The 23250-nt window shown below is 44.5% G+C and overlaps 1 protein-coding gene and 1 pseudogene across 1 annotated transcript; one reads left to right on the forward strand and one right to left on the reverse strand.

Moving 5' to 3' along the window:
* Positions 1–168: 168 nt before the first annotated feature.
* LOC146548282 (ribonuclease inhibitor-like) lies at positions 169–22096 on the forward strand. The gene is made up of 6 exons (XM_085265050.1): positions 169–344; positions 2632–2805; positions 15443–15616; positions 18330–18506; positions 20882–21055; positions 21731–22096. The coding sequence occupies exons 1-6, from the start codon at positions 169–171 to the stop codon at positions 21738–21740; spliced, it is 885 nt and encodes a 294-aa protein (XP_085121176.1). The 3' UTR covers positions 21741–22096.
* Positions 5746–7337, reverse strand: LOC146548283 (uncharacterized; annotated as a pseudogene).
* Positions 22097–23250: the final 1154 nt, after the last annotated feature.

Genomic DNA, 23250 nt, shown 5'->3' on the forward strand with positions numbered 1-23250 from the left:
GTTGTGTTTGTTTGAAGCTGCTTCCTGTTGGCTTCAGCTGTTTGGAGTTTCCATTTTCTAAACTTCTACATTCTGAACCTTCTTCAGCTCTGAACAGATGATGAAACACTGAATGATTTCAAGCTCTTTGTCTAATAAACTTACATCTTTCATTCTTTATACAGATTGATGGGCTGTGGTTTGTCAGATATTGGCCTTGATTATCTGGCAGCAGCACTGAAGTCCAACCCCTCGTATCCCACAGAGGTGGACCTGAGTGGAACCTACAGCAACCTGAAGGGTTCAGGAGTGAAGCATCTGTGTGGTTTTCGGGAGAATCCACGATGTCGATTTGAAACTCTGAGGTCAGTCAGCATGTTTTAGTTGTGCTGAGATGAATATGATGTGAAAGTTGTGCTGACACTAAACTGCAGACATCAGGCTGATATTATACTGATCCACACTGAGGATCTTCATGGTAAAGTCTGTTTTCTTCTTCTCTGGTTTAGTCCATTGACTGCAGCAGAACAATGTTCACATTTCAAACAGTGATACTCAACGTATGGCCCGCGGCCCACACGCGGCCTGCCCACCTTTCCTGATTCAGAGAGAGGGGACCCTGATTAACTGTGTAGCTTCTTCCTCACAGTTCTAAGTATCAGACACAACAATAAATAATCCACAGCTGACTGTCTTTAGCAGGTCAAAGGTCACGGCACACAGCACTCTGTGAAACAGTTTGGAGCAGGAATTCTTGCACATTTACAAACTGACACTGCTGCACGGCATGCTGGGTAATGCTAGCTGCTCAGGTATGGGCGTGCTAATGGCTGTGAGGCTCTGTGGCTGCAGAACACCGAAGAAGAGAAAAGAGAGGTGGAGGATGAAGAAAAGAGGCGGAGATGAAGCAGAAGTTTTGCTCCAGAGAGGAGCTGTGTCTGTGTGGGCAGGGCTCAGACAGCTCCGCCCACACAGTGACAGTGAAGCAGGTGAAGAGTAATAAATGAAGACAGCAGACAGTATTTGATAAGCTGATGTACAAACATGTAGGTCGTGTCCAAATTCATGGGCTGCATCCTCCTGAGGCCGCATTTGTAGACCGATTACGTCACAGCGACACGTCGAAGGCTGTCCAAATTCGTAGACTCCTCCGAATGCAGCCAACAAATGCGTCCTCCTTTTCCCCGAATTTGAAGGATGGGTCGGGTGTGTCCTTCGTGGCCTACCATATCCCAGAATTCATAGCGCGGCCCAGCCAAACTCCAGTTTCCAACAATGGCGGCCGCTACTAAGTTTTAAAATGACTCATACTAATCTTTTTCGGTCACAAAATAAACTTTTAACATATTTTCAGGCGAGAAAGTAGCTGTGTAAACATCAAATATCTGCTCGGTTTATCAAGATACCGCATATTTGCAAAAGTGCTTCGACGTTTTCGGAGACGTCTGCTACCCACCAGCTCGATAGCTCGCCGGGAGCTCGAGGGTCACTGAAGCCGCCGAGAACGGCACAACTCCCGGCACATCATTTTCAGATCACCGCGGACTTTCGCTACTCAGGTTAAACGTGATATATAAGTCACTTAGACAACCTCAAAATGTTATTGTTTGGCTTTTTTCAGTGTTTTGTTTGTTCGTGAGTAAATCGGTTTGGCTGAGATTAAAGTTATTAGATTAGATAAAATAAAACTTTATTAATCCCCCAGGTGGGTTCCTCCTTGGTCTTTACAGAGCTGACTAAACGTCAAACAGAAAACTGATTAAACAGAAGTATGAGACGGTCGAGAATTTACGCCAGTGTCCTGTTAGATTTTAGATAGCAAGGAGCAGACGGCTGAGTTTATTAAACTCCACCGAGACAGCGGTGACGCTAATCAGAAGGCTAGACCGTCCAATTTCCCCAGCCGTTTATTTCCAGCCTACCCGACCTTCTGAGGACCCAGCCCACGTAGACCGCAAAGGCCGGGTCCTCGGGAGGATGCAGCCCATGAATTTGGACACGACCGTAGAATGATGGTGGCAGCTACAGAAACAGGTCCATACAGACTGAAGCGTGTCTCAGTCTGAATGTACACTGCTGTTATAAGAGCTGTGGAAACTCAGGTCAAAAGGACGTAACCACACTGCTGACAGTTCCAGGACATTCACAGAGTTACAGCATCATTTGTGAACATAAAGACAGAAAGCTCATCCAAATCCTGGGATTAAAAGTCTGTCCTGGTGGTGTCCAGTCAAACACGTCTCTGTGAAAGCTTCAATCCAACAGGCTCCAAAGTCCTTCTGCTCATTTCCTCGCCGGGTTCTTGATGCTCCTGTACCATCTCTCTGTCATCCTCCTCGCTCCCTCTTTGCACTCACAGTCTTTGTGCATCATTAACACTCACATGTGGAAAACCAAAGTTTTACTGGGCAGAAGATGACTCTGTCTTTAAAACACTCTTGTTAGAAATGTTCGACTTTAATGTGAAACATTCAGAGTTTTTTCTCTTGTTGTGTTTGTTTGAAGCTGCTTCCTGTTGGCTTCAGCTGTTTGGAGTTTCCATTTTCTAAACTTCTACATTCTGAACCTTCTTCAGCTCTGAACAGATGATGAAACACTGAATGATTTCAAGCACTTTGTCTAATAAACTTACATCTTTCATTCTCTATACAGATTGAGGGGCTGTGATTTGTCAGAGATCAGCTGTGATTATCTGGAAGCAGTGCTGAAGCTCAACCCTTCGTATCCCAGAGAGGTGGACCTGAGCTACCACAAGCTGCAGGATTCAGGAGTGAAGCAGTTGTGTGTTCTTCTGGAGAATCCACAACATCAAATTGAAACTCTGAGGTCAGTCTCCACGTTTTAGTTGTGCTGACACTGTCGATCTGTGGAACTAAAACCTTTATACAGGAAGTCTGGTTCAGCTCTTTGTAGACCTTCTAATCTCTGATGCTCTGAGTCTTACTCAGTAGATGATGCAGAGTTGTGAAGCCGATGTGGGTGAGGACACTCACCCAGCTCTAACTACTTTGACGTCCAGGCGGCTTCCCTGCTTGTCCTGATACAAACAAACCTGAGTAACGTTGCAGGTCAGATCTCATCAGTCACACCTGTTATGGCAGCTCTCCTCTAGATTGTAGTTCTTGTTAACCTGGGATGGTTTTAGAAGCCTGGACCACAGACTGCAAGGGAAGATATTACTGGGAAAGGCCAAAGCAACCTATTAGACCCATTAAACACTAACATAGATGAATACTCAGATTTAAACCTTTATTGTTTCACAAAGGGTTAAAAAGGGAACGTCCACAGTTTAGACTGCAGCAGATTTTATTAAAGCAGTTTGACAGGAGCAAAGCAAAAACACAAAGAATAAGTGTTTCACATATTAATACATATAACATAATAATAAAAGAAAAGCAAAATAATGATACAAAAGAATGAAAAAGTTGTCCAGAGCAGCAGGATGTCTGAGGTCTGCAGAAACACAAAAACACAGCAGCTAAAAATAGTTGTTGAAAGAAAACGAGGTGGGAGCTGCTGATTCCTGAGCTTTGATACTGGATTAGCTTCAGTAGTTATTCCCATCACTGCTGTAGGAGCTACATTTAGTCACAGCTGATTGTCTTTGACCAATCAGAAGACTACTGTTGTAAAAACAAGCAGACAAAGAACCAATGAGAGTGAAGAACAGGATAAAGAGCTCGTGTGATGGAGGCAAAGCAATAATCAGCAGACTGTAGCAGTTTCTATCTGGATGAAAGTAGAAGGAGCTCAGCGGAGCTCAGTCCCATATCTTTGGTTAGAAACAACATCAGTGATTTCCTGCTGCTCGAGATGATTCCAGCAGCTCTCATTACAGCAGCTGATGAGAGAAACAGCTGATGGCTCACAGCTCGTGCACTGTTGGATCTCCAGATGTTCACGTGGCTGAAGTCTGTGAAGAAACTGTGGTCCACGTAGTTCACACGGCCTCAGATTGGACCGAGCTCCCTGGATCACTGCAGCATCCTCAGCTGGTACATGGACGTCTCTGCTCCTCAGTCTTGGAGCCCCTGCAGGTCCGTCCACACCACCAGGTCTTCTCACTCACCTTTCCTTTGTCCTCGTCCTTCATCGGCCGTGCTGTGTCTTTGTTCCTGCGGTGTTGTTCCCACGATGCAGCGCTGATGTTCCCTCCTTGAATGCACAACAAGTACGGTGCTGGTCTTTCTCGGGTGGAGCAGAGACAGATTGAAGTCTTTCAGGCTTTAGTGCCGACTTCCCTGACAGAGGCTGGACTCCATGGTCTGCACAGGAGGCTTCTACACTGTGTGGAGGTGACTCCTGGACTTGAAGACAGGCTGCAGGTACATGTGTGATGAAGAGGAGCTACAGCAGTGTGATGGAGCTGCAGGTGTGAAGGAAGTCCTGCTGTCCTGTCCCACCCTCATCTTTGCTTCCTCTGTCTTCTCTGGACTTGTCCTCCTGTTTCAGAAACAGCACTGCTTCATGCCGAGGGTGGACGGGAGCGTTGGCTCTGATTCTTTTACCGTCCACCACAAGGAGACACTGATGCTGACCTCCTGATTCATCTGCATGTGTTCTGCTTCACACTGCTCACCTCCACCAAAGACTTCACAAACATCTTCTTTCTTTGAGTCCAGTTTGTCCCACAAACACTTCCAAATCTCCTCCTCTGAGATTCTGCAGCTTCTTGCAGTGTGACTCAGCTGACTTCTGACAGACCACAGACTGGCACAGCATCCACATGTGTCTCCTTTCAAACAGGCTCTTGATGTTTCCTCCCACATCATTCTGGCCTCTCAGTCTCCTTTGTTCTCCAGCTCTGTAGCTCCAGCTGGTGAAGCTTCAGTTTTCCATGTTGGTAACAGTAAACTACAGCCTCTGCTGTCAGCTGGGTAACTAAACAGAGCTGCAGCACGTCTCTGCGGTGGTGCTACATCCAGCCTGCAGATGGCCGTCTACATGTTGTAGTGGTTTACAGTCACCAGGGGGCGCTGTCCCAGCCATGCAGGCAGTGGGCTGCTCTGCTTGTGCTGTTGTTGGTGAAGCTGAAGTGAAAGTGATAGGTTTGTAGTTTGAACCTATCCACTGGAACGTTAAGGACAATCTGCTACGCAGCAAAAAGCAAGACACAAGGCACCAAAGTTCTCTGGTTTACTCATGCATGAGGGAGACCTGGCTGGAGCCAAGCGTCGTTCCACCACTTGACCACCATCAGACTCTCAGCCAGGCTCCCCATAGCACTCCTTTTATTGTGGTTACATGAATATGCATAGGGTCATTAACATATAGCATCTCACATAGGTATACATGTGAACAAAGAATACTGTGTGTGTGTGTGTGTGTGTGTGTGGTACTGCTGATCAAAGGGTCATATAACATCCTTGGTCAGGAAGAGGGTAGACCCCCCTTCACCCTAGATGGTTCACCCTAGATAACATGGTGAGGAAGTCCAGCAGTTCATCTAAACAAAAAGCACTTAGACTAGAACAGACGTAGCTACGTTAATCCTGCCATAAAACAATAAGAGAAGGTACGACCTCTCTCGTGCTCCCAGGATGTGGGTGTGCATTCCAGTGTGGAATACACACCAAGCCCCTGCAGCCTGCTAAAGATCACACATCCTATCACTACACAATTGATTATACACCTCTAAGAATATATGGTTAAATATTTCCTAATACAAATGACAATAATAAAATCTAAACCCATCATCACCACCCTGTATTGTCATTTTTTAAGGCTATACGGCATATATATATCTTCAGCTCTACACCACTTGTCAACATTTTCAGTGCAGGCTTCATTTCATACACACATATTAGCCTTAGCATCCATGTCACTCTGCTGCAACAGTATGAAATTGGTAAAGGTGTTAGCAATCATTTTATTCACCATCGATCTTACACATGGCAAGATGCAACCTGTAAACAAGCAAAGCAAAGCCAATAATGTAAGAATGGGAGTCAAAAACTTTAGAAACATATTCCACCATGGTCCAGATGTCAACCAGGCTATCCAGCCTTGTGACGTGTCTCCTCCTGATGTGTGGTCCGCCACATATTTCTGCAGAGCAGTTAAGTTCTGCAGTGCCTCATAGATGTCTCCTCCAGTCGTATATCCATCCGGAATAAACGTACAACATGTCTCTCCAATCAGCTTACACACTCCTTGTGATGCTGTTATCAAGTCTAGGGTCAGCCTGTTCTGCAGTACCATCGTTCTGATGGCCTTTTGCTCCTCCGCTAAGGCTGTTCCCAGAGTCTTAGTGAGATTAATGTGTCGCAGTAAGGCATATCGGTTGATCTCCACATGATCCCGCACCTCTGCAACTCCGATGTTTGGGATCAAACTTTGGAAGAATTTAGCTCCTCCACTCCAAATGCGGAATTCTCGTGGCACTCCAGTGTCTACTGTCACTCCAAAAGAGTTAGGTGAGGCTATATTCACCTCACGCTTCCGTCGGTTGCTAGGGTGATGTTCAACTCTGTCCATGAAGAAGACATGATCCGATAACTTCACCACGGCACACAATCCTCCCCATCCCTCAGGGAGTGATAGATAGGCTTTATGTCCACACAAGAAATACCAATCAGCCAAAACTCTTGTTCCTTTACTGCTCGGCACCATCCTTGCACATCCTGTCCACTTCTGACTCTTTGCTTTTACTGGTATCCTGTAAGCCCGGTTGGACTTGCATTCAGTCCTCCTTAATGTCAAGTTCTCAGCTCACTTTGCACTGGTCAAGCATTTCATACACCTGCTCTCATTCTCTGGAGGGCAGTAGGTGTATATGTATCCACATAAACGAAGCGGCAGCTCCCCCACTGACAGTGATCCATTGTTCATCACACACAACGGCAGTTGAGCTGTATTCAGCTTGTTCAGCAATATTATGTCTGGCAGTGGGTCTGACACTTGAGGCCAGGCCAATAAGTCAGTTTGCTCAGAACAATTCACATCTATAAGTGGCGACTTACTCCAGGTGATGTTCAGAGGTGTACTATAGTTGGCCTGGGACCAGAGGACTCTGTTGCCAGGATGAGTTGCTAAGCCCAACAGACACCAACTCCTGTCCTCTGGTATGCTGTACGGCCACAGTCCAGATGTATATGCGGATAACGGCATATGAGCACACACATAGCAGTCCGTCCTATTGTTCAAGTGAGCAGTTGTATTCATAAACTGCCACCAAAAGTTTGTAGAATAGCCATGAGGGTATTGGGTGTGGTTTCCTTGGACATACAGGGTCTCCACAGCTGACCATGATGACATCAAAGCCATTACACCCAGCAGGGTAGACAACACTTTACCAGCCATTCTGATGAGTACCTGTGGCTCAGTTGGTTTCTTCACCGGATTGAGACGAAGGGCCCTAGAGGCTTTCCCCCCCTTTGTACCCGGTCTTCCTGCCACTTACTCCGAGCTGGCCTGGATGTGTGTCACCTTTTTGCAGTGGCTTTGGTGTATCCAGGTGGGTCGTTCTGCAATCTTCACAGCAGTTGGTGTTGTCAGCAGAGCCTGGTATGGTCCGTCCCACCGTGGCTTCGACCAGCACTTCCTCTTTATGACCTTTATCAGTACCCAGTCCCCTGACTTCAGACGTTCTTCCTGTACAGAAACAGAATCATCTGGCAGATTATTTGCACTCATGACTTCTTTGCTTTTCAGCATTTTAATCATCCAGTCTGCTAGTGTGTTTTCTTCTTCTGCTTTATCATTATCATTACAAAACACTGGAACTCTAAATGGCCTGCCATATATTATTTCAAAAGGCGTTAGGCCATTATCAGTTGGCGTGATTCTCATATACATTTTCACTAGCTCAATGCAGTCTACCCATGTTCTGCCTGTTTCCTCCATTGTTTTCCTGAGTCTCAGCTTTACTGTGCCATTAGTCCTTTCAACCAGCCCTGCACTTTGTGGGTGATATGAGCAATGGTTTTTCAGCGTTATCCCCAGATGTTGTGACATTTTCTCAATTACTTCATTCACAAAATGAGGACCATTGTCACTGTAAATAGTCTGGGGGATCCCATGCTCTGGGATCACATTTTTGCATATCACTTTAGCCACTGAAATAGCATCTGCTTTCTTAGTGGGGACAACTTCTACCCACTTTGAGAACGGGCACACAATCACCAGGCAGTACCTGTAGGTGTTACAGTTAGACAACTCAATGAAATCCATATGGATTACTTCAAATGGGTAGCTGGGTCTGGGAAACTTTCCTCTCCTAGGTCTGAGGTTTCCCTGAGCATTATGTTTACAACATATTAAACATGCTTTACAAAAATGTTTTGAATAAGCATTGAATCCCAGTGTGAAAAACTGCCGTTCGACTGCTGCCACCATCCCAGCTGTCGAGACATGGCAGAGCCCGTGGCTCAAACTTGCAGCAGTCCTATATAGGTTCTTAGGCAATATAGGTTTATCACAAAGATAGTAGACATCACCTCGCAGGCTTGCTCCTTTAGTGAGCCACAGCTGCTTCTCAGCTGGAGGTGAGTGTGACTGCATGTCTGCTAACACATCATGTGTGATGGGCGTAGTTTGCTCCTGTGACGCCAGAACATGAACCCCATGTGTTCCAAGGGCCGCTTCCTTTGCAATTTTATCTGCAAAGGCGTTGCCTAGTACAATGGGGTCAGTGCCACGTGTGTGTGCTGCACATTTACAAACCGCAACTTTACTAGGCAGTAAGACTGCTTTCAACAGGGCCTGCAACAATGTCGCATGCTCCACAGGTTTACCTGTTGATGTCGTCATGCCTCGTCTTGACCACTGAGCGGCAAAGAAATGAAGTGTAGCATATGCATACTGACTGTCAGTATATATAGTCACTGCCTCCTGTCTCTTCTGCGCCTGTTCTAACCACAATTTAGCGGACGCCACTTGTAACTCTCTCTCCTGTTTCAATTTCCCTGTCGCACAAGCTGCTTTCACTGTCAACTGGTCTACTAACATTTGACATTGTCCTACAACCAATTTACCTTCAAAATCATATTTCTTGCGCCAATGTCCTAAATACTTTGCGCTACCGGGAGCGAATTTCACCATAAACTTCTCGTCACCCTCTGACACACTCTTGGTTGCTTGGGAACCCATAATAACAACAACAGCTGCCGACGTCACAGACCACGTGTTCTGCTCCGCACACACTCACACAACAACAACAACAACAACAAAAAATATCCTCACACACAAACAACAAAAATTAGGCCTATTGTCTCAACGCAGTCTCACACAGTGACTGCGTGCTTTGTCGCACACAGTGGCAAAGACTTACATAGCAGTGATCACGCGCTTTATCGCACACAGTGATAAAGACTTTCAACGCAACCTCACACAGTGGATGCGCGCTTTGCTGCACACAGCGGCAAAGAATAGTCGCACACAGTGACTACACGCTTTATCGCACACAGTGATAAAGACTTTACAACTCAGCCTCACACAGTGGCTTAGATTTTTCACATACCTACTTGGTGTTGCTTATTGCGAGTAGCATCAGTCCCGAATCCCGTCAATCGTCATCCATCGAGGAGAAAAAACAGACGGCTAATCCACCGGCTCGATGACGAATTCTCACGCCTCGGGACTTTGCTGCAGGACCTCTATAAGTCCTGGCTGACGTCAGTCTGTCGGCGTGTCTCTTTTCCCCTCGGTGAATGTCGACTCCAGGGATCCGGCTCTCGAAGGACCAATTAATGATAGGTTTGTAGTTTGAACCTATCCACTGGAACGTTAAGGACAATCTGCTACGCAGCAAAAAGCAAGACACAAGGCACCAAAATTCTCTGGTTTACTCATGCATGAGGGAGACCTGGCTGGAGCCAAGCGTCGTTCCACCACTTGACCACCATCAGACTCTCAGCCAGGCTCCCCATAGCACTCCTTTTATTGTGGTTACATGAATATGCATAGGGTCATTAACATATAGCATCTCACATAGGTATACATGTGAACAAAGAATACTGTGTGTGTGTGTGTGGTACTGCTGATCAAAGGGTCATATAACATCCTTGGTCAGGAAGAGGGTAGACCCCCCTTCACCCTAGATGGTTCACCCTAGATAACATGGTGAGGAAGTCCAGCAGTTCATCTAAACAAAAAGCACTTAGACTAGAACAGACGTAGCTACGTTAATCCTACCATAAAACAATAAGAGAAGGTACGACCTCTCTCGTGCTCCCAGGATGTGGGTGTGCATTCCAGTGTGGAATACACACCAAGCCCCTGCAGCCTGCTAAAGATCACACATCCTATCACTACACAATTGATTATACACCTCTAAGAATATATAGTTAAATATTTCCTAATACAAATGACAATAATAAAATCTAAACCCATCAGAAAGCGAGAGTTAAAACCCTGAACAGTGTCCACTGAGCTTCTCATGCTATTCTCATGCTCAAAGAAGTTTAACAGGAAGGACGACTCGTCCATCAGGCGTCCAGCTGTCCGTGACCGTGTCCACAGCAGAGTGTGACCGAGGCTTCATGCTAACACGCACACATGAAGCTAATACCACCACGAGCAGCTGCTCAGTGGATTTGGAGGACAAATGTCTGCAGCTTCTCACAGGCAGTATGCAGAATGTGGATCTCCACAAAGACTGTGGAGAGCTCGTCCCACACTCTAAATCCAAACTTGTCTGCAAAAACTTCTCACACGTTCCCGTCACAAGTGTCTTCTAAGTGAAGCTACCAGGTTCAGGTCCAGCTTGTTTATCTGGAGCTGCAGGAGATGATCCATCCTCACAAAGCAACACAGACAGCAGATATGCAAACACACAACACAACCAAAGGATTCTCTATGCATGTCTGTGGCTGATGCTGCTGGAACGAAGCTGTTTGAAACCTTGTTGTTCTGCACTTTGGGACCAGAAGAGGAAACTGAAGCTCTGTGCAGAGGGTCCAATGGAAGCAGCCATGCGCTGTAAGTGTCTGCTGTACAGGGATGCTGGTTCAGCTGTGGCTCAGTTTCACAGTGTGACTCAATAAAAGCAGCAGGAAATCAAAGCTTGATGCTTTCATCAGTGTGGAAATAAGAAAGTTTCCTGTGACAGACGCTGGAGCTCTTTCACTCTCAGCTTCACAGTTTCAGCTTCAAACTTCTTCCAACATGTTTCTAACACGGCCACATTCCACCTTAATGGAGCTGATATCTTGTGCATCAGCACATTTTCTAAAGGCAGCGATCACATCTTTAGTTTTGGATGTTTAACTGCAGATTGTTTATGTGTTTATAGCACATTAATTACAACAGCAGCGTTGACCACAGTGCTGTACAAGAATCCAAAATAACTATTAAAATAACTCCTAATATTAATATCACACATCAAATATCAAATAACTCTCATGCTGTATTAAAAGCCAGTGAATACAAATGTGTTTTCAGAGCAGATTTACAGAGACTGACAGCAGGAGCTGGGGCTGTTCGATAGAACGATGTATATATGATGACCATATGAAAACGTCTATCGTTTCATATCACGCTCTTTGTTTCCTGCTTATGTGTTTGTATGTTTTCCAGATAAAGCTTTCAAAATAAATCTGAAGATCCTGTTGAGAGTTTTCAAAATAAACACAATACAGTACTGCGGTCGCTCGTTTATCGAGTTACGTTCTAAAAATAAGTCTCAGAATGAAGTAGCAGCTTTATGTTTTACAATTATTATAGAAGTTTTAAGGCAGTTAAACCCTCACTGCACACTTTCTACACTTTTCTCAGACAGGCATGAACATTTTCACACTTTTCTCTCTTGTTTAAACAAAGTTCAAACCTTCATAGAAAAATAAGTTCATTATTAAAGAATGAAAGCAAAGTGTTTCTGAAACGTGTCAAATCAGCCTTTGCTGGCATTAAATGAGCTTGGTTCTGTGTGAGGAGCACTCGTCCATGGCCTGGGCTCCTCGCTGTCAGGTAAAGTTTCATAAAGCTTTTGAGTTTTTCTGCAGATAATGTTGGTGTCCAGCACGATGTTCTTTTTCCTGCGGTCACTGAGCCACAAAGCCAAAGCTGACTCCATCCTTACGATGTTCTTGTTGTGGACAGTTACAACCTTTTTGCCTCCTTGTTGAAACTATGATGGTCAGCATCTTCCTCTGCCTTTGGCTGCTACCACAGGTGCAAAACGTCTCGTCATCATTGTTGTTTGTTGGGACAAAACGTACAAACATACAGTGCAGCACTGCAGAGTCACACTGCTGTAAATTTGAACACATTCTGTACTGTACAGGAGACACGGCACGAGATTGGCTGACAATGGTCTACAGCCAATCAGGACACAGAACACAATGCGCTGTAAAAAACAAAAACATGCAAAATTGCACAAAAAAGATCAGCGAAACAGCGAGGCCGCCAAAGGTGAACTGTGTTACAGCGAGGGACCAGCGTATATGTGGTTGTTGGGACGATAAATGTCTTTGAGCTTGTGTCAGAAGACGAGCTGCAGCTTTCTGGACCAGCTGCAGTCTTGCCAGGCAGGTCCCACTAACTCCAACATATAAGGAGTTACAATAATCCAGCTGGGACGTCATGAAAACGTGGATCGCCCGTTCAAGGTTTTTAAAAGATAGAAATGATCTCACCTTAGATAAAAGCCTCAGTTTGAAGAAAGACCGCTGTACAACTGAGCTCAGCTGTTTTTCAAATTGCCGTCAAATATAAGCCCCAAATGTAATAATGCGATTTAATAAAAGAGCTGAACCAGTCTAATAGAGCGCCCTTGATGCCGCCATGCTCCAATGGTGAGGTCAAGATGCTGTGGTCAAGGCAGCGGTCAGATCCAAAAGCACAGCTGAGTCTCCTGATCAGTGGCTGATAAAAGATCATTAAGAACTTTCCAAAGTGCAGTTTCAGTGCTGTGAAGAGCTTTAAAACTAGACTGAAACCTTTACAACAGATTGCAGCTGAACAAATATAATCTTTTACAAAATCTTCGACAGGAAGGGAAGCTTTGAAATAGGCCTGAAGTTTGAGCGCACAGAGGATCCAGATCAGGTTTTTAGTACAGGCTGTACAACAGCATGTTTAAAACAGGCTGTACAACACCTGAACTAAGACTGCTGTTAAAAATCGCTAAGATGTCGGAACCGACAACCTTTAAAATCTTTTTAAACACGTGTTGGAACAACATCATTTGGACAAGATGATGTCTTTATAGCATCACATCGTTCCTCCACCTGATCAAACCACACAGGCTCAAACTGATCAAAAACAGCTGAGCAGGTGAATATTTTAGCCCCGGTGCGATCTCGGGCGAGAGTATCGATGATGGCCAAAGGGCAGCGTCCAGCTCTACGGCCGCTGAAGAGCAGACTCAACAGACGCGCGTGATGTGGATCCTACTGCTCTAAAACTGGAGCTTCTTCAATCCATTAAAGAGGACATTAGTACGCTGTTAAAAGAAGAAGTCAGAAATGCATTGAAAGAAGATTTTGACAATATAAGGGCTGACGTGCAAGGACTGAGAAATGAGATCGCTAACAGCATGGCGGCGACGTGCGGCAAAGTTGATGGAGTAAAGGTTACAGTGAAAGAAGCTGAGGATGGGCTGTCAATGTGGAGCGATGAGGTGACCACCCTGCAGTCTACAGTAGAGAGTATGAAGGAGGAGCTGTCTGACCTGAAGGATAAATGTGATGAAGGCAGGAAGCGGAGAGCTAACATCCACATCATAGGGATCCCAGAGGGCCTGGACTCGAGCTCCTCCACGGCCGTATCCGTGCTACTACGTGAAGTGCTGGGTATGGATAAAGACGTTATTGTCGACCGCTCACACAGGAGCCCTATCCTGAGAAAGCCAGCTGGTAACCCGCACGCCGTCATAGCCGAGCGTCACTACTACCAGGATTGTGTGGCTACGCCGTGCCAGGGCCCAAGCCCCGCTTGAGTTTAACGGACAACCTATTGCAATATTACGACTGGGCGATATGACCCAAAGTTCATATCTCGATATTCTTTAGCTGGATGGCGATATACGATATATATCTCGATATTTTTGAAGCCAGAAAGTACGAACAAAAAGAGAGTTCTTAGTCAAAGCTGTGTCCCAAATCTCACACAGGCACATTTATTAACATACAGCGTAGATGTACATGAAACAATTACTCAGAAATAAATGATCAGCATTTATTAAATAATAATGCTCCATAAATAAAAGAAAACAATGTTGTTTTTGTGCATAACAAAAAGCTCACAATCGTGCAGTCAAAATGTAAACAGACGCTGAGCATAATAACAAGCAGCTGCTCTGTTCCCAGGTTCTACTGCGTGACTGACAGCCTGGAGTTTGAAATCCTCTTTGTAACCGTGTCTCTTACAGGTGCCATTTATGGTCCTTATACACACTCAATACAGTAATATTACGTTGAAGCAGAGTACGTATCACTCCGCGAGGCTCCTCGTAGCTGTAATGCTCCAACAATCCATCAAGCGGTGCGGCCTCGTAGCTGAGCAAAGTCGTACCACAACATCTTTTGAAAGGTTTCTGAGCGCCGTGTAGCACATAAAATCGGTTCGAGGTCAGTAAGCACAACCAGAATTCATCCATAAGCCGCACTGTCGATTTATGAGAAAATTACAGGATTTTAAGTGCAGAAAACATAGTTTATGGTTTTCATTTGATCTTAGCAAATATCTACGCCTCTAATTGGGACGATCACAGATTTTTCACTAATGTCTTTGCGCGGCTCCCCAATATGTCATCACACAATATCATCTTTGAGGGAGACCTAAACTGCTCATTATCTGCTATGGACCACAGTTCACACAAAAGTACACTTAGTCCAAACTCAGCATGCGTCATTCAGAGCTTTCTTGATAATTATGGGCTGGCTGATGTATGGAGATTTCATAATCCTGCTTCACATCAATACTCTTTTTTTTCTAATGTCCATAAAACATATATTTGTATAGAAAAACGTCTCCCTTTAGTTACAGAATGTGATTATAAGACTCTGGTGATTTCTCCTCTTGTTTTTTCAATGTGTATTCCTGATGCCTGCTCCAACTATCAGCCATGGAGATTCAACTCAGTGTTGTTAGCAGATGAAGAGTTTGTCAGTTACAAAAGGTCTCAAAGACATTTTTTTTCTATTAATCAGACCCCAGAGATGTCATCATCAGTTTGTCTGCTTTAATAATGTGACTGGAAAAAGGTGTTGGACTTCAAATATGTCCATTTCACACTTCACCTTTAAAAGTGAAGCCATGTGGTTCCTGGAAGGAAAAACACGACTTTTTCAAGTCTTTGTCCTGTTTTTATGAGAAATGTACGACTTTAATGTGAAACATTCAGAGTTTTTTCTCTTGTTGTGTTTGTTTGAAGCTGCTTCCTGTTGGCTTCAGCTGTTTGGAGTTTCCATTTTCTAAACTTCTACATTCTGAACCTTCTTCAGCTCTGAACAGATGATGAAACACTGAATGATTTCAAGCACTTTGTCTAATAAACTTACATCTTTCATTCTTTATACAGATTGAAGAGCTGTGGTTTGTCAGAGATCAGCTGTGATTATCTGGCAGCAGCACTGAAGTCCAACCCCTCCCATCTGAGACAGCTGGACCTGTGGGGAAACAACCTGCAGGATTCAGGAGTGAAGCATCTGTGTGGTTTCCTGGAGAGTCCAGGATGTAAACTTGAAACTCTGAGGTCAGTCAGCATGTTTTAGTTGTGCTGAGATGAATATGATGTGAAAGTTGTGCTGACACTAAACTGCAGACATCAGGCTGATATTATACTGATCCACACTGAGGATCTTCATGGTAAAGTCTGTTTTCTTCTTCTCTGGTTTAGTCCATTGACTGCAGCAGAACAATGTTCACATTTCAAACAGTGATACTCAACGTATGGCCCGCGGCCCACACGCGGCCTGCCCACCTTTCCTGATTCAGAGAGAGGGGACCCTGATTAACTGTGTAGCTTCTTCCTCACAGTTCTAAGTATCAGACACAACAATGAATAATCCACAGCTGACGGTCTTTAGCAGGTCAAAGGTCACGGCACACAGCAGACAGTCAGAAATATTCTAACTCTGATCATTTATCAGTTGTGACACTGTGAGACTTGATCAGAGGTGTGATCATCACAGCAGAGGCCTTTGTGTCAAAGTCACTGAGGATCAAACAGAAACACATGAAGCAGATTTTCCTCTTCTGGCTTTTTATAGCAGATAACCTTCAAAATCTTCTGCAGTCGATCAAAAACTGAAGCAAACCATGAAGCAACATGTGAACATGAGCTGATGCTGCTGAAGTGAAGCAAAGTTACAGAGGTTTGATTACAGACACAGCTGAGAGTTTGTAATCTGTCATCATTTTAAAAAGTTTCCATGGAACAGCAGAAATGAGGCTTTACTGTCAGAGGCCGACAGCACTGAACACAACAGCAGACTGGTGGCTAATAAACAGTGAATGATGCAGAAACAGATGTTTGAAGCTGTTCTTGGAGTACACTGAGAGAGAGAGAGCTGTGCAGGCAGGAACAGCCAAAGTCAGAGAGAATTCATGAGCATATTGATCAAACGTGAAGCAGAGTTTGGATCTTCTTTTGCTGCTGCTTCACTCAGTTTTGGTTGGAGACAGATGAAACCTGCAGCTTCGGGATCTGTGAGCTGTCCACTTTCAGCCCCGACGGCGTGTCCGTGTACGTGCCGTCGAGTGAACGATCCACGCTCTGTGTTTCCATCTTTGTGTGTTTAGCTGCTCTCATTTACTGTTTTAGCTGTTTGCTGCTTGTTGAAATAGTTTGTGAGCTTTAACCTGAGATTCTGGCAAAATACATTTATATTAAACATCGATTCAGGATTGAATGAATCAACATCGTTTTATTCAAATTAAAACCATTTAAATGGGAACATGAATTTTTTACAGCCGCCTCTAATGCTGGGTAGTGTCAGCTGGTCCATGTGCAGCTGGCTGTGAGGCTCAGGGAGCGTCTACAAAGTGCAACACTGAAAGAACATCATCAGAATCAGAATCAGAATCAGAATGGGGTTTATTGCCAAATGTTGAGCAGGTTTACAACATTAGGAAATTGCTGCGGTGCTTCATTGCAAACATAGTGTCATAAATAGCACTTAAATAGACATGGAAAAAAATAAAAGTAGGGATAAGAATTAAAAGTGCTACGTGGGAAGATATGTGCATGAGATATACATGAGATATATACATGAGAATAAGAATTAAGAGTGCTACGTTGAAAGATATATACATGAGTGCAGGTGGTGATCAGTGCCAAACATGGAATGATGCAGTGAACACAGCGTAGGGTCATGTGTTAGTGGTGGGAACAGTCATACGGTTATTGTTCATGAGTCCAACAGCAGAGGGGAAGAAACTGTTCTTATGGCGAGAGGTTCTGGTGCGAATGGACCGGAGCCTCCTGCCTGAGGGGAGCAGGTCAAACAGACTGTGTCCAGGGTGAGAAGGGTCAGCTGAGATCCGAGCTGCACGCCGCAATGTCCTGGAGGTGTACAGGTCCTGCAAAGATGGGAGTCTGCAGCCAATCACCTTCTCAGCAGAGCGCACAACACGCTGCAGTCTCTGTTTGCTGCAGTCTCTGTTTCATTCATCCATAAATATTGAGTAAGAACTGGACTCTCATACAGCGAGACTCGAATGCCTTTAAACATCAGCTTATCCTGCTGATCCAAGTCCAACACTGAGTTTGTAAAAACATGTTTGTCAATCATTTTGTTTGGTTTCTGAGGAAAATGATTCAATAAGTTGCTGCTAATACACAACATTTCATCATATTTCCTCATAACCCTCTTTTGTCTGACCATTTGATCCCATTTGAATTTGCAATAAAGGATCCACAGAGTTTGGTGACAATAATGACAGTAGATGTTTGTGTGAAAGTGCTGGAAGCAAATGAGTGTGTGATGTTCTTTCAGTGTTGCACTTTGTAGACGCTCCCTGAGCACTGGTCTCACAGCCAGCTGCACATAGAGACCAGTGTTGTTAGTCCAGGTCAGAAGATGACTTGTTGGAATGAAAATGAGCTTGTAGTTTGTCGGCTTTAATAATGGGACTGGAAAAAGGTGTTGGACTTCAAATATGTCCATTTCTGTCACACTTCACCTTTAAAAGTGAAGCCATGTGGTTCCTGGAAGGAAAAACACGACTTTTTCAAGTCTTTGTCCTGTTTTTATGAGAAATGTACGACTTTAATGTGAAACATTCAGAGTTTTTTCTCTTGTTGTGTTTGTTTGAAGCTGCTTCCTGTTGGCTTCAGCTGTTTGGAGTTTCCATTTTCTAAACTTCTACATTCTGAACCTTCTTCAGCTCTGAACAGATGATGAAACACTGAATGATTTCAAGCACTTTGTCTAATAAACTTACATCTTTCATTCTTTATACAGATTGTGGAACTGTGGTTTGTCAAAGATCAGCTGTGATTATCTGGCAGCAGCACTGAAGTCCAACCCCTCCCATCTGAGACAGCTGAACCTGTTCAAAAACAACAAGCTGCAGGATCCAGGAGTGAAGCATCTGTGTGGTTTCCTGGAGAGTCCAGGATGTAAACTTGAAACTCTGAGGTCAGTCAGCATGTTTTAGTTGTGCTGAGATGAATATGATGTGAAAGTTGTGCTGACACTAAACTGCAGACATCAGGCTGATATTATACTGATCCACACTGAGGATCTTCATGGTAAAGTCTGTTTTCTTCTTCTCTGGTTTAGTCCATTGACTGCAGCAGAACAATGTTCACATTTCAAACCTTCAAAGAAGAAGAAAAATCCTCCACTGGAAAATTCACTGTGAAACTCTCAAACTCTTCATTGCACCTTAAAGTCTGTGTGACACTGAAATCCAAAGCAAAATGTGCGTTTGCTTTACAGACAGCAGTCCAACACAAACATACACACATCATCCAAAACACAGTCCAACATCCAAATCTCCTCCACTGCCAGCATGAATGATGGGAAAGAGAAGGAGGAACACTCTGACATTCAGGGTTAGAATGAGTTTCATCAAGCAGACTGTGAAGATCAAAGCTGCATTAGAAAGCTTACATGAATGAATGAGTGGACAGAAGTGGACAGAGATCATCTGAAGCACTTCAAAGGCTTTAAATCAGCACATTTCTCTTTATTCTTTATCAACTCTGTTAGTTTCTCTCAGTTTTCTGTGGAATGAAGCTAACAGCAGGCTAATAAGATGCTGACCAATAGGTTTCTATTAAAGGTTGTAATTTGCATATGAAAAAGTGCTTTGGCTCAGCAGGGATCAGCTTACAGGTAGAATACAGCTGCTGGATGGGATTAGCATGTCATAGCTATCTACCAAACTGCTAACTGGGGGATTTCAGGCCATCTATGGATCATTTTTGCTAACTGTTTATTCAGCTTAGGCTCACAGGGCTGCAGCCTGTGCCCTAGCTGTCATAGGGCAAGAGGCGTGGTCCACCTGCACAGGTGAGCAGTCCATCACAGGGCCAACAGAGAGCGACAGAGAAGCACTCCCTCACATCCACACCTACAGCCAATGTAGAAGCACCAATGAACCTAAGCAGCATTTCATTGGACTGTGGGAGAACATCCAACCTCCACAGAAAGGCCCAGCTGACCAACAAGCTTCAACCTACAACCTTCTTGCTCTAAGGCACTAGTGCTAACCACTTTTGCCCATTTCAGCTCAAATCCTGCATCTTCCTGTTTCTGACTCCAGGCCAGCTCCACTAACACTTTCTCATCAGACACTGCCACCTAGTGGAGGAAGTCTTAGTTCCATTTGAAGCTTCAGATTACAGTTAGTTCCTTTACAAAGAGGTGGAGGTGGTGGGGCCACAGCACCATCATCACTGAGTGCCATAGGACACTTAACCTTTGTTTCCATATGCTGGGAACTTCCTGTTGTTCCAAGGAGGACTGGAAAATGTGTGAAAATCTCCCAGTCAGTTCCTCACAGCACACTTCAATCATTTCCCTCCCACAGCATCAGGACCAGGGCTTTTTCTCTCTTTGGTCCCACTAAGAGATTTCCACACAAACACCTCATCAGTGGGACTCTCAGAGCTACCAGCCCTTTGCTACAATCACAAAGCTCTTCATTGAAATCAATGATATCAAAGCTGGAATCAAATGAGTCCAAGTCTTCTGCTGATTCAGCATCACATTCATCTTTGCTCCTTGTCCTGCATCCCCACCATGGACTTCATTCCTTTCCAAGCCAGCCTTGAGTGTCCTTTATTCAGCTCATCCTCTGCTTTACTTTTACACCTGATTTTAGCTGCTTTATCTCTCTTTCAACAGGTTTCTGTGCCTCAATCTTTTTCTTCTCTCCCTCATGACAAGACAGCTTCTTCTGCCTGAGAACATGTTGGAGTGATTTACTAATCCAGGGCTGCTTATTGGGGAAAATACTTCCTGTTTGCAAAGTAATCCCCATTTTTCCCAGAAAGAAATGTCAGTAGAAATCGATGATCTAAGTGAGAACATGAGCCTTTAAAAAGTCCCAGTGGGTGCAGTCAAAGCAGTCCCTCAGTCCCAGTATAGAGTCTTTGGTCCAGACTGGAACAGCTGTGTGCCCAGTTTGAGCTCTCTTCAGTGCTGTGACCTGACAGACCCAGAGGGGCCATCACATCACATTTAGAAGCTCCCCTGATGGAGCCACAACACATGTCCAATACTTAGTCTGTCTTGTTGGACCAACTGGAAGAAATGATTCAAGGACTTAGTCACAGAACAGAGATTCAAATCTCCAAAATCCAACTGGCTGCATCAGGACATATAGTCTGAAACTCTGCACAGTTTCCTGTTTGAAGCTGCTTCCTGTTGGCTTCAGCTGTTTGGAGTTTCCATTTTCTAAACTTCTACATTCTGAACCTTCTTCAGCTCTGAACAGATGATGAAACACTGAATGATTTCAAGCACTTTGTCTAATAAACTTACATCTTTCATTCTTTATACAGATTGAGTGTCTGTGGTTTGTCAAAGATCAGCTGTGATTATCTGGCAGCAGCACTGAAGTCCAACCCCTCCCATCTGAGACAGCTGAACCTGTGTGGAAACAACCTGAAGGATCCAGATGTGAAGCAGCTGTCTGATCTTCAGCAGAGTCCAGACTACAGACTGGAGACTCTGGAGTAAGTAGAGTGATGGAGTGAGTGGGTGGTGCTGTCAGCAGTATTGTACTAAACACAGTCAGTATGAAACAAAGATCCAGTGTTTCCTGTAAAGCTGCAGCTTCTCAGTGAAGCTGTGAGAGGAGAACGGTGACAGGCTTCAGGATTGGACACAAACACTTCCTGTTTCTCACCTTTATGGTCACCATAGTAACGGCTGACACGCTCTGATCAAACACTGTCAACAGCCAATCAGCTCTCTGAACAAAGCAGCACGCAGACCAATGACTGCATTGATTTCCAAGTTTAAAGCAGTGAAGAACACAGTCTGTAGGTGAGGAAGAATTTAGTGAGAGCAGATGTTTGGATGGAATTCCTCCAGTTAACAGCTGGAACCGTCCATCTGGATTGTTGGGCTTGTTGTTGGGGTTCCTACAGAGCTCAGAGTGGACACACCAAGGTTCTTCTAATGAATGAAAGTCCAAACTCAAACTAGGAGGGAAAAACATTTTCAGCAACTTCAATAAAAATCCAAAGATTAGAAAAAGTGAAGCAACAATGAGTCCTAGTACAGTCCCAGCACTGACGTCCCTGCTGCTCTTTATACTGGATGTGCTGCATCACTGACTGACAGCTGATGAAGAGTCTCTGGAAACACTCGTTTATCTCCTCTGCTCTTCCTCCTTCTCTCTGCAGGTGGAGGTGATGATGGTAAACAGGACGGTGTGTGTGCTGAGAGAGAGAGCTTCATCCAGCAGTGACTGACAGAGGAATGAAGTGCAGATGACTGTCAGTGCTGCAGAGTGAACTGCTCTGAGAACAGCTCCACTGTCAGACACAATGTAGAGTCCAGCATCACCCCTGTGTGTCCCTCTGGATCTGACAGAGGATCATCAGTGTATCTGGACTGCTCTGCTGCTGCTCTGTCCTTCTACAGTCTCTGCACAGTCTCTGTCTCACTCTGGAAAGATTTTACAACTTGTTGTAATTACAGAACGTTAATATAATATTCAAACATGTGATCTTCTCTTTATTTCTGAATCTTTACCAAATAAAGAAAAACCAAACTAACAAACAGAAGCTGTCGTGTCCTTTTTCACCACATCTGTGAATCTTTTCTGTGTTTTTCCTCTTTTCCTCCTTCCTGCAGCTCCATCTTCATCATTCTGTGTCCAGTATATGTGAACACGTCCAAAGCATCTGAGCCTCATGTTACCCGTTTGTGTGAGTTACGCCTGTCGTTGTGTTGTGGTGTATAAATAAGGGGCAGGAGACAGCGCTGGATCTCTGAGTTCTTTACTCTCAATTTCTGCAACATCTGCAATATATAGAAATGCAAACCTGTGAGCTGTGTGTGTTGTGCGTCTGCTCGGCCACCTCTCCTCCGGCCGTGCTGGAAGCAGCTGTGCGTTTGACAGTTTTATCGACTCGACAATAATCGAACAAATTAAATGTTCAAAAATATCAACTTAAGCACTTCAAAGTCAACAAAAAGCTTAAAACAATGAAATAATATTTCACTGACAAAACAACAGCTCATAAGAACGATACACAAAATAATACAGAAACAAACAAATAAAAGTTATTAACCAGGATCCATGTTTTTGTCACAAACACTGAATCAGCTGATTCACTCTTTATGTTTCTGAGTTTGTTTTGTGATTATAGTTCTGGTTTCTGTTTCTGTGTCTTCACTGTGTCCCACGTCTCCTTACTTTGGACTGTCTGTCCTGTCACTGAAGGTGTCTGCCCAACAAGGACGTGGTGCTGAATGCATCCAGACCCCTGCTGACTGTCTTTGCAGCTTCGGTCAAAGGTACAGTGTCCACTGTGACCCTGAGAGCAGGACACAGCCAGAGGTGAGTCAGCAGTTACAAACTAAATGCTGCTGACATGAATCAAACTGCTGGATAACCCACTGCTCATGAAAATGGCACCTTTCTGTTGCTTTTTGAGATTACTGAGAATATTTGAATTGTGACTCAGATGGCAGATCCAGGCTCTCAGCCTCCAGCTGAAACTTCCAGTCCTCCCCCAGCCAGAAGCTCTGATGCTGGGCTGAGAGACTTTGATCCTTCCCTGGATCCAGAAATCCAGGAGGGAGAAGGAGAACAGGACCTCCTTCCTGATCTGGAGAGGCCTGAGGGAAAGAAAGATGGAGCAGACAGAGCTTTGAACAAATCCAAACCTCCTGAGCTTCACCTCCACAAAGGTGC

Source organism: Mchenga conophoros, linkage group LG23 (genome assembly GCF_057382185.1).
Source record: "Mchenga conophoros isolate Kocher_MC1m ecotype Shallow Benthic linkage group LG23, M_conophoros_male_GT1.1, whole genome shotgun sequence".
Taxonomy (NCBI): Eukaryota; Metazoa; Chordata; class Actinopteri; order Cichliformes; family Cichlidae; genus Mchenga; species Mchenga conophoros.